The 12,207-nt window shown below is 33.8% G+C and overlaps 1 protein-coding gene across 2 annotated transcripts in view; it reads right to left on the bottom strand.

The window, feature by feature from the left end:
* Positions 1-8,490: 8,490 nt before the first annotated feature.
* LOC127857748 (lysophospholipid acyltransferase 1-like) overlaps positions 8,491-12,207 on the bottom strand; it is a 35,694-nt gene continuing 31,977 nt past the window's right edge. For both annotated transcript variants that reach the window (XM_052394404.1, XM_052394405.1), the window contains 2 exons: positions 10,807-10,961; positions 8,491-8,650 (listed from right to left, as the gene is read on the bottom strand). In XM_052394404.1, the coding sequence (XP_052250364.1) occupies positions 8,491-8,650; positions 10,807-10,961 (315 nt within the window). The remainder of the gene's footprint in view (positions 8,651-10,806; positions 10,962-12,207) is intronic.

Below are 12,207 nucleotides of genomic sequence, written 5' to 3' on the forward strand. Positions count from 1 at the left end.
CCTTTTTTCTAGATGCTAGGCATAAATGGGTTAATTTGTTTTTTATAATAATAAACATATATGCATAAATACAGATTAATTTTATAATATAAATGATACAACAATAACAAATGACACAAAAATTATAATCTCAGATTAATATTTGGGAAAAAAGTTGTAACATATATTTCTTCAGCATATCTGATAATTAGACAAACAGCTCTTTTAAAATAATAATGCTTATTTTGGAAATCACTTTTGTAAAATAAACATGCTTCTTTATTTAAGGTAATTTTAACTTATGATTCGATCATATATTTTTTTCAAGAGGAGCACATTATTTAACCCTTTGCATGCTGGGAACTTTGTCGTCTGCTAAAATGTTGTCTGCCGAATTTCTAAAATTAGCATTTTCTTTAATTTTTTTCAAAGAATACTATGAGAATAGCAAACAGTTTGGATAGTGATGAGACGCCATGTTCTGTGGAAACTCATCTGGATCCAAACTGTTTGCAAAGGCCTTCAAAATTCGGTTCCAGCACTGAAAGAGTTATATAAACACACTAACTTTCGTAGCCAGTTGGGATAAAAGTTAATTGACACAGAACCAGTTTCACTCTTTTCTGATATATTTTGCCTTAAAAACTAACTTTAAACAAGATGCGTTTGTGAAACACAATGTCCCCCTATATGACGTTTGACCTTGTAGGATGACCTTGACCTTGACCCTTCACGACTCAAAATGTGCAGGTCCATGAGATACACATGCATTTCAAATATAAACTTGCTAGCTTCAATATTGCAGAAGTGACATTACATGAGCAATTTTGACCCATATATTTGACCTTGAAGGATGACCTTGACCTTGACCTTTCACCACTCAAAATGTGCAGCTCCATGAGATACACATGCATGCCAAATATCAAGATGCTATCTTCAATATTGCAAAAGTATTCATAAAATAAGCGATTTGGGCCACATATATTTGACCTCTGACCTTGAAGAATGACCTTGACCTTTCACCACTCAAAATGTGCAGCTCCATGAGATACACATGCATGCCAAATATCAAGTTGCTATCTTCAATATTGCAAAAGTACTCGTAAAAAGAGCGATTTTGGCCACATATATTTGACCTCTGACCTTGAAGGATGACCTTGACCTTTCACCACTCAAAATGTGCAGCTCCATGAGATACACATGCATGCCAAATATCAAGTTGCTATCTAAAATATTGAAATACTGCAAAAGTGTACATTAAATTAGCGATTTTGACCCATATATTTGACCTTTGACCTTGACCTTGAGCTTTCACCACTCAAAATGTGCAGCTCCATGAGATACATATGCATGCCAAATATCAAGTTGCTATCTTCAATATTGCAAAAGTTATTGCAAATGTTAAAGTTGGCGCAAACAGACAAACAGACAGACCAACCAACCAACCAACAGACAGGGCAAAAACAATATGTCCCCCACTACTATAGTGGGGGACATAAAAAACCTATTAAAATAGATCAGGAAAACATGTAACTTCTTCTGTGAAAATAAACATAGGCAGCATAATATAGTTTAAACAGTGTAAAGGCATTGTATAAATTATTGAAAATAAATATTCTATGGTATCCTCTATCACATGCAGCGATTCTGTCACATTCATTTAGAACATCGATATAGAGACATGTCTAAGCAAAACTAAATAATGCTGTTACAACAGGTGTATATACTGGCATCATTACTGTTGCTGAAGTTGTCATGATGGTAAAACGGGTATTGCATCATTAAAATCTCAAAATGACCTTTGATATTTCAAACAAAACATATTGCACTGATTCCTCTTAAATGTATGGTCTGTTCCCTGTGAAAAGGGGGTTTATTGCATGTGAATAAAGTGTCGCCCGAAATTAGCCTGTGCAGTCTGCACAGGCTAATCAGGGAAGACACTTTTCATATGTATTGTATTTTTCGTTTACAGAAAGTCTCTTGTACCAAATAATCAATTTTAAGCTGAAAGTGTCGTCCCTGATAAGCCTGTGCTGACTGCACAGGCTAATCTTGGACGAAAGTTTTCACACATGCATTAATCCCCTTTTTCACAGAGCACAGCCCAAATCATTCATTAGTCTATAACTATATCATTCCATACGAAATGAAATTGATTCTATAATACACAGAACGAAAAGTGAGGCTATAATCTTATTAACTAGGGAAATGGTACTGATGATTCAAATTTTAAAGCATAGACACTGAACATTATACAACATTTTAAGTTAAAGGGACCTTTTCACAGATTTTGGAATGTTTTTAAGATTTTTCCTTAATGCTTAAATTTGAAACCACTCGGCCATCTGTGCTGATATAAATTGAGATGCATTTTATACGATGTATAAGCAATCCTTGTAATGACACAAAATATAATGATTACAACACAATTCTCCAAATTATTCGCGTTTGTAATGCTTTTAATTTTCTTTTTGTTTTATCTTCAAAAGATGCATATAATGTACATTAAAGAGCTTGGTAAATGTTCAGAATTACTGATTTCTTGCAAACATCATAACTACAACAAAAATTTGTAAACTTAAACCATTTTTTAAATATTGTCAAAACGTGAAAAGGTCTCTGTAACAATCAAATCTTGCATATCTATAAAACTTTTGCAGCTTAAATAATAAATGTAAATACATAATTAATGTAAGTGTGTTAACATAGTAAAACGTTATCAGTAACAAAGTAACACTGAAGATGTAACAAAATCGCACAACCTATTTAAATGATTGCGAGAAAACCATGTCTGACAGTTTTAAAGATTTCAACTCATACGAATGCTTGGTTGTTCAACAACTGACAAAACACAGACTAGGTTTGGTAAAAAATAAGTAGAAAATTAATAATGTTTAGAAAAATTAGCAGTATATTGAAAATGTTTACAAAAATTAGCAGAACATGGACAATGTTTACAAAAAAAGCAGAACATGGAAAATGTTTACACAAATTAAAAGAACATGGACAATGTTTATACAAATTAGCAGAACATTGATAATGTTTACATAAATTAGCAGGACATTTACTTTCTTCAGATGTAACAATGCTGGTAAATGGTGTCTACTCAGTAAAAAATATATATATATTAGGCAACATTATCCACTCGTAAAAAAAAGAAGATAAATTGGTAAAAAAAGTTATCCATTAGTTAAAAATAGTTATCAATTGGTAAAAAATAGTTATCCATTGGTCAAAAATAATTATCAATCGGTCAAAAATAGTCATCCATTGGTCAAAAATACTTATCAATTGGTCAAAAATACTTAACTTTGGTCAACAATATTTATCCTTTGGTTAACAATTGTTATACATTTGTTCACAATAGTTATCAATTGGTCAACAGTACATGTATATATCATTTGGTTAACAATAGTTATACATTTGTTCACAATAGTTATCCATTAGTCTTCACTAGCTATTTTCATATTATGCCAATACACTAAACATGAATAATTTAGGAGACCCTGTGTCCAATAATAGATTAATAGTATGTTAATTGAGCAGTTTTTCTATTGTTAAGGACATGTCAATTAAGCTCAATTGGTCATTGTCTGCTCTGGTACTACTTACATTCACCCCGGGTAGATTTACGTATACTTACATGTACCCAGGGTACAGTAAATATACTAAAACGTACCCGGTCTATATAAGACTGTACCCAAGTTGTATTCTCGCTTAAAATCCAATGCCGTAAAACGCACTTTCGAATACCGTAAAACGATATTATTTATCTTAAACAGACTTCTCTTTTAAAAAAACTGCATCAAAATGCTTTAGGAGTCCGAGTTTTGATAAAATAGAGGCCATTAAACAAAAACTTTGACATAAATGTGAACATAATTGATTTAAAAAAAAGCCCACAACGACCGATTTAGCTTTAAAATTCTCAAATACATTTTAGTATATTTACTGTACCCGGGGTACATGTAAGTATACTAAAGAGTACCCGAGGTCCATCTTAGTAGTACCCGCCCCAACAATGACCAATCGAGTGACAATAAAATAACTTTCTTTGGTTTAACTGAAATATGTACAATACTTAAATACTTATTAATTTGTCATTGGGTATGTTAAAATATGATGTATAGCTCACCAACACTATCCAGACACTAAATTACATGTGTTCATAATTGTTGATACCCTTATGCAGTATATATAAGTATATATAAGTTTTCTTACTGAAATCTGATAAAATTATAAAAAGATTATCACATTTAATTTAGGTAATCATGACACATATTAACCCATTTATGCCTAGCGTCTAGAAAAAGGGCCTTGGCAAACAGCATAGACCCAGATGAGACGCTGCATGATGCTGCGTCTCATCAGGGTCTGCACTGTTTGCTTAAAGGAATTTCTGTAAGAAATATTCTAAATATAGAAATAAATATAATAGACATCCCTAATTTTGGAAATAAATTTATCCAATTTTGAAGGATGGGAGAGTCCACTAGGCATAAATAGGTTAATTAAGTTAATCATGACACATATTAAGGCAGATATAGCATTATTGACTAGCTTAGCAAGATTGATGATTTTATTGAGTTGTCATAGAAGTGGTCAATGATTGTACCATATTTATAACAAGCCAAACAAAATGTTTGTTTGTTTCAGCATTTAGAAGTATTCATAAACTTAAAATACATGTTTATGGTGATATTGTAGATAATGACTAAAATTGCTACATGTTTAAAGTTTTTCAATCAATAGTGAGTAGTGAGTAGTATAGTGAGTAGTGACTTGCCATGCAACATGTTGATACAGATATATATATTATATCACTAAAGACGAACAAAAGCAATCCATGTTTGACACAGATCAGTATTTGAATCCAAGTATGCACGATTGTATGTAAGATATTAAATTTGAAAATGCCCATAACAAAATAATGATTGTAAAATTTAACGTTATTTTATACCAATGAAAAATATTGTATGCACATACACCTATACTGACTTAGTCACCGATTAAATAACAAATTATATTTACTGACTTCATTAAGCAAGGAATAAAAATTGATATAAGCAATTTTTCAATAAATTACTACTAAGGCCAAAACAAAATAATGTTGTGGTTACGGTTGCCCGACCGAGCCTATTATTTTGCTACGACCCTACAACATTTTATTCAAAATTAAAAGCCAAAAGAAAAAAATCGCGGTAAAAGTAAAACTATACCGGACACCGGAGGAACGGTTTTTAGCCACGCCGACTTTTAACGGAGTGCGATTTTACGAGCGCACCGTTAGCCTCATCCGATGAGGCTCGCACTGTCGCTCGCCATTTCAGCCATTTGAAAAAATATTGAGAATTCGGCTCTCTGAAAAATCTGATTTGAGCAAATGCTAAAATCTCGTAAAATTTCACTGAAAACATCCGCCATTTAAATACAGACTGGTTTACAATATTTTTCTCTTTTTTATCAATGAAAGTGTTCGCAATTTGAACAATAAACTAAAACCAGTCTGCACCAGAGCATGAGACATCGCTTCACCTTATTTTTATTGAAGTGCACGTGGTAGCTGGCCAATCAGCATTGAGTTTGCTCACAAATAATATTGGGTCATTCATGCGCAGACATTGTAGACTCGGAATACGCAGTTGATACTGTCGTCTGCCAACAAAATAGCGGCCGATGGCAAACGTCACATTTAAAGATAAACAAATGAAAAGAAGCGTAACAATAAACAAATTATTTCTAAGCTGATCACTTTACACCTTTTACCCGACCATCGATCGATCAATTAAAGGATGATAATTAAATAATGAGTTCTATCTCAATGATGTTACACCTTTCTGCCGATTAACGTTTGAAATTAAAAGGTGATAATAAAGTTGTTTTACTCACAAAATATGCTTGTGTAAAGCAATATGTCAACCAATTTTATATTTGCTAGGTGACTGGTTTTCATTTTCTGAACTCAAACGATATGCACATTCTGTGTGCAATACGCGTACAATTTTTCGGACTGTCGTTTTCGGATACATTATTTTAATCGTCCATTATAATTTATTTTCGAAGTTCTTTATAGAAGAAATAGAATGACAAATACACATGCGGTGATACGGACGGTGTGGTTTATAATATTTCGAATTGTATTCACCTGAAAATAAAATTGGAAAGACTATAAAAAAGCACAATTAGTAAGAGCTTTTGATGGGGTGGAGGGGCACTGCTCTTTATTGCTGTTGGGTTCCTGCGGCTGCGGTTCCAAGACCCCCAGCCTAATTCTCAGGATTTCAAATTTGGGACCATCAACACCACTATTAAATGTACATCTATTAAATAACTTATGTTTGTACTTTGACAAGTACCATTCTAATTATTTCTATATTGAAAGCTGTATGTTATATTATGATATATGCTATGCCCTTGTTGTAATTAAAAAGAAATATAAAAGAGATGATAGTCTAAATAAAATAATTATTTCAAAACCAGTTTTTGCGCACCGAAAGACGAAAACTGGTTGGCTCAACGAAATTTTGGGCCAGCCCTAGCTCACTCACTCCGACTCATCGGGGATGCGCTTTACGTATTAAATGCGTAGAGCTTCTGCGACGCAATTGAGAAACAATCTTCTTCGTCAATTTTATTCAATGCTTTACATAAAAAGTGCGACCATGCTCCGGAGTTCAGGGCTTTTAAAGCCTTCAGTTTAGGTATGACTATCAAAAAGGTGTTAGCTTAGTAATAAAGCTATGTTTTTCAAAGTATTTTCGGGTTAATATCCATCAACATTTACAGTATTTTCTCTATATAAAAAAGTTTTCTGAAGTTTGTTTTTGATATGGATAAAAAGTCAATGCAAGGCTACAGCCAAGTTGAAGCCATGATTTGACCATTCATCATTATCAGCAGTTTAATGGTTTTTGTGCTAGATTGCCTATGTATGTATTGGAAAAAAGCCGTTCAACAAAATAAAATAAAATAATAAAAAGAAACCGTCGGAGACGGGTGATGCTCCCCAAAGGTTTTTTTTGTCACAATATTGCCCTATATATTCAGAGAAAAGGAAACGTCTTGAGGGGCATAACTTTGGACAAAATAATACGATGGGTGGTTTAGCAACTTAAAAATTTCAAAGGGCCATAACTCTCTAAATAAATTATCTAACCAGAACCCAAAAATAACATGCGCATATCCTCAAGGTAGTTAAGCTTCTTTTAAAGCTTCATTGAATTCCATTCAGTAGTTGGGGAGAAATAGCCCAGACAAGAATTGCACTATATGTACAGTTTATAGAAAATTTCAAAGGGCCATAACTCTGTGAAAAATCATCTGACGAGAACCCACTGATAATATGCGCATCTCCTCTTGGTAGTGAAGCTTCCCATAAAGTTTCATTGAATTCCGGTCATTAGTTGCTGAGAAATAGCCCGGACAAGAATTGCTCTATATGTACAATGGAAAATTTCAAAGGGCCATAACTCTGTGAAAAATCATCCAACCAGAACCCTCTGATAATATGCACATCTCCTCTTGGTAGTGAAGCTTCCCATAAAGTTTCATTGAATTCCGGTCATTAGTTGCTGAGAAATAGCCCGGACAAGAATTGCTCTATATGTACAGTTAATGGACAATTTCAATGGTCCATAACTCTGTGAAAAATCATCCGACCAGAACCCGCTTATAATATTCACATCTCCTTTTGGTAGTGAAGCTTCCCATAAAGTTTCATTGAATTACGGTCATTAGTTGCTGAGAAATAGCCCGGACAAAAATTGTGCACGGACGGACGGAAACACGGACAGACAAAGCGGCGACTATATGCTCCCCCCGAAATTTTTTTTGGGGGAGCACAAAAATAAAATGTTTTTCCTACCTACCTACCCTAATATTTTTTGGCCCGTAACCTGAACCACAACATTATTTTGTTTTGGCCTAATATAGATCCCAAACCAAAACTCTTGTACAGACACTCACATTTGTATAAAGCTTAATAAAAATGGCAACATTTTCCTGCAAACGTGATCCTATTTTGATACTGATTACATCAATGACACAGATATTCAAAAGTATTTTTTTTACGGTCAATACTATTAAACCACAGCCCCACTATCAAAATTTTCAAAAAAATGGTCAAAAATAAAACAATAGCAAAATAATAAATAAAACTAAGTGTCATCAGTAATGAATCTCGACTATCAGACCATCAAGCACAAATATTTGTATTTTGGGAAATTTATACTTAGGGTCCATGCATAAATCTGTATTTTCATAAAAAAATCAAATTACTTAATGCCATTTTAACACAAATACATGTGGCACTTAATTAATTTTGGCAAAATGTTGTTAAATTTTCCCTAAAAAAACATTCCATCATGATTTTTTTTTAATCTTGGGTTTGAACTACAATTCAATAAATAGGCTAAGATTGTAACCAAATAACTTTATAAAACTGCATCTTGATTACTACTTGTATATCTGTAGAAATGGTGAATTGATGTGTCACCTTAAAATTACATATCACTCTGCTTTATTTTTATTTGATGACTTTGTAGAATTTGAGGTGTCTAGTTGTGTCTGGTGTAGACTGGTTGCCTTTTCTTGGCTCTTGCAGGCTGGAATCTGTGGCACAATAAAGAAGAGTAGTCCACAGAGGAGGTGAACACACCAGAAGGTATTGCTGAAAACAAATATTTACCAAAAATTATCACCGTTATATTGTTCATTTGTAAGTTCTTGCACTATAGTGGTCTTTAGGATCAGGTGTAAACCATACAAATATTGTCATGTAGTTATATGAAGAGTGGATGAAAATTAAGGAAAAAAACACACTAAAAAGTATAATTTCCATCAATTAAATAGTGTTGACCTAACCATCACAGGAACAAGTTGGGTAGATTGGTTACCTCCCCTTATCTATCGCTACTCTCTATATAGGGATCAGTACAAGCTAATTTTACCGGTCCAATTTTGGACCGGTTATTTATAGAAACATATCAAGGGAAGTAATCCGTGTACCATTTCCGGTTTATTTTCCAGAACTTTTTGACAGCTGACAGGTAAGAATAAAAGCTCATTCTAGTCAAATAAGATTCATAATGCATATAAAGCTTGAATACTAAATGATATTATATCCTCGAGTTACTTAAAAGTGGAAATTCTTGATTTGTGAGCATGTGAATCTTTGTATTTATTCTAGTTATGAACTGAATGATAGAGAGATTAAAAAATAATCTGGGAAACCCCTCGCGCAAACCATAACATTGTAACGTAACGTCATGTACATCGCTATCGATTGCTCTTCGCGTTATCCAATCAAAATCGCCGATACATTAGCCTGTACCTGTTGTATATTATAGTCAACGGAGTCAACGGCTATATTCAACGGGGGACCAGTTAACAAGTTGGGTGGCTTGTAAAAATTACTGATGTATAAAACACATGAGCCTCACTTTGGAAAAATTGGTCATAATGCACAAAGTGTCATCCAAGATTAGCTTGTGCAGTCTGCACAGGCTTATCCGGAATGCCACATTCCACTTAGACCGGATTTCTATTTAAAAGAGACTGTCTTTAAATTCTGTAAAAGCCAAAGGTGTTGTAGCTGTTTAGCTGCATACGCATTATTGATGTTGACTGCGCAGTGTCATCTGGGATGACACTTTAAGCACCCGCATTAAGCCGGGTTTTCCAAGAGCTAGGCTCAAATGATTTTTATGAAGTTACGGGGAAAAAAAATGAAACTGCTTGACTTGAAGGATAGAAATGGCTTCAAAGGCCAATATGATATCTGTAATTTCAACCAGGACTTTCCCTGGCCCATGATAAAAGTGGTATCAAGGTCTTTACCAAATGATTGCAGTGTCAAAAGTACACAATATGTTTCCTATTACGATGAATTAAGACAAGGGAATGAATGCAATCTGCTTACAAAGTGAGTGATGCTCAATTGAATCTGAAATTATAAGTCTTATGTTAAGGATATATCCAATATAATGTAAAATCATCACAAATCATTGGAACTTTACATAAATTGATTTAGTGGGTTGAGCGATCCACAAATTTAACAGAATAACATCAAATCCTTCATATTTTTACTAAAATCAGAAATAAACACAAATACACGTCCACAAAACAGGATTTTCTTAACCATAAAATGTCATGCCCATAAACAACAAGAGTTCTGGGCTTTGAACTAGTGACCCCAATTTCAATAGGGGTCATCTATTGTGCAAGGCCAATGCACATGTGAAGTATCAAATAAATCGGTCAATTTGTTGACTGGTTATTTATCAGAAATGATTTTCACACTTATTGTGACAGTGACCTTAACCTTTAACCTAGTGACCCAGATTTCAAAAGGGGTCATCTACAGTCCAAAACTAATGGGCATGGGAAGTATCAAGCCAATCGGTCAATTTGTTGACGAGTTATTGATCGGAAAAGATTTTCACACTTATTGTGAAGTGACCTTTGACCTAGTTACCTGAATTTCAATAGGGGTCATCTACTTTTCAAAAATCCAACTGTGAAGTTTCAAGCCAATCGGTCAATCCATTGATGAGTTATTGATCGGAAACGAACTGCATGGTCTACGGACAGACGGACCGACATCCAGAAAAACAATATACCCCCTCTTCTTCGAAGGGGGTCATAAAAATGATTTTACAGTATTCAATCTACTTCACATAGAAAACGGCACTCACAACGTGTAGAACAATATTTCAGACCAGAGACTGTCTGCTTACAAAGTAAGTTATGCTCAAGGGAATTGGAAATCATTAATCCTGCGTTTAGGCGATATTTAATATACTAACCAGAGAAGATGTTACTTACAATGTGTAGAACACAATGGTTGGTTCCCAGTGTAGAATGGTAAAGGGAACCACGATATAGGACATGGCAATGTGGGTGGAGACCCATGTAATTACATTGTACAGCATCTGGGACACTCGACTGGACAGGAAGTATGGCCTCACCCTGTGGCGAACCTTTAAGAGAAATGTTGGTGAGATTACACTTAATGAGCCTTGTTAAGGGAAAACATGGCTTAATGCATGAACATCAAGTGTAGTGCCAAATGAGCCTACGCAAGTTTATCACGGACGAGACTTTCCAAGTGTGTCTCTCCTGATAAGCCTGTGCGGACTTCACAGGCTAATCTTGGTTAACACGTTATGCACATCCATAAGCACCTTTCCCCAGAGCAAGGCTCATATCAAATTCAAATAGGTCCCATTAGGTTCCATTAGGTCCCATTAGGGTCCATTAGGTCCCATTCAATTCCGATTGGGCAATGTCATATCATTTTAAAGCTGAATATGTATACCAACCAAAAGTGTACTAAAATAAATATTTTTATGTAAATGAGTCTTGTCTCTTGAGTTTCAGCAGTGAAATTTCCAGAAAAGCCCAGTGCCAGATTAAATGCACCCCACAATTTATCTTTCAACTAAAAGCAAAAATGCAACAGAAACTTACAAAGGATGTTTCAAAAAACAAAAAAGCATATAAGCCAATGCCAAAATGCTTTTATACCACAAGAGAAAATGTACTGCTTAGAAATAGACACTACTTTGTGGTATGTAACCTGTACACTGTAAAAACTTTTAAAGGACAGTTTAAGATTTTTTGCATATTAACATGGAATTATAACACATAAATGTGTTCAATCTACAAAAAGGGGTCTTTGTGTGATGCTTTTGTGGTTGCAACATATAATAAATTTTATATCAGGAGTGATATCAATTACTAAAATGACAAACATTCGGTAAAATACATGCAGAAATAAAAAAATATCTGCATTATGCTACTTTTTTGAAAACCTTCACACAAAAAAATGCTTTGCTACCTCGAAACTATTCGCCTTTTAATGTCTAAAGACAAACATGAATTTATTTTAAGTTGGAACAAGTTTAAATATAAATATCACAACTTCTACTGGAACAATCTATAATATGAAATTATACATATCACAACCATTAGAGTTTGTTACAACATTTGTTCACCTATAATGGGAGCGTCAGTTGAGTAGTTTAAAAAATGAATATCAGTGAATGTGTATCAATGGCTGTATATGAAACTATCATGTATATTTATATATTTCATACCATATACAATTGAAGTATGCTGCACCAGGTACCTCTTTTAAAAATTCATAACAGTCTGTTAGTCACTGGCTTTTTAATGTTTGTCTTTTAACATTAAAAAGCAAATAACTATGATTTAAATTTTTAA

The sequence above is a fragment of the Dreissena polymorpha genome, chromosome 14, assembly GCF_020536995.1.
Source record: "Dreissena polymorpha isolate Duluth1 chromosome 14, UMN_Dpol_1.0, whole genome shotgun sequence".
In the NCBI taxonomy this organism is placed as follows: Eukaryota; Metazoa; Mollusca; class Bivalvia; order Myida; family Dreissenidae; genus Dreissena; species Dreissena polymorpha.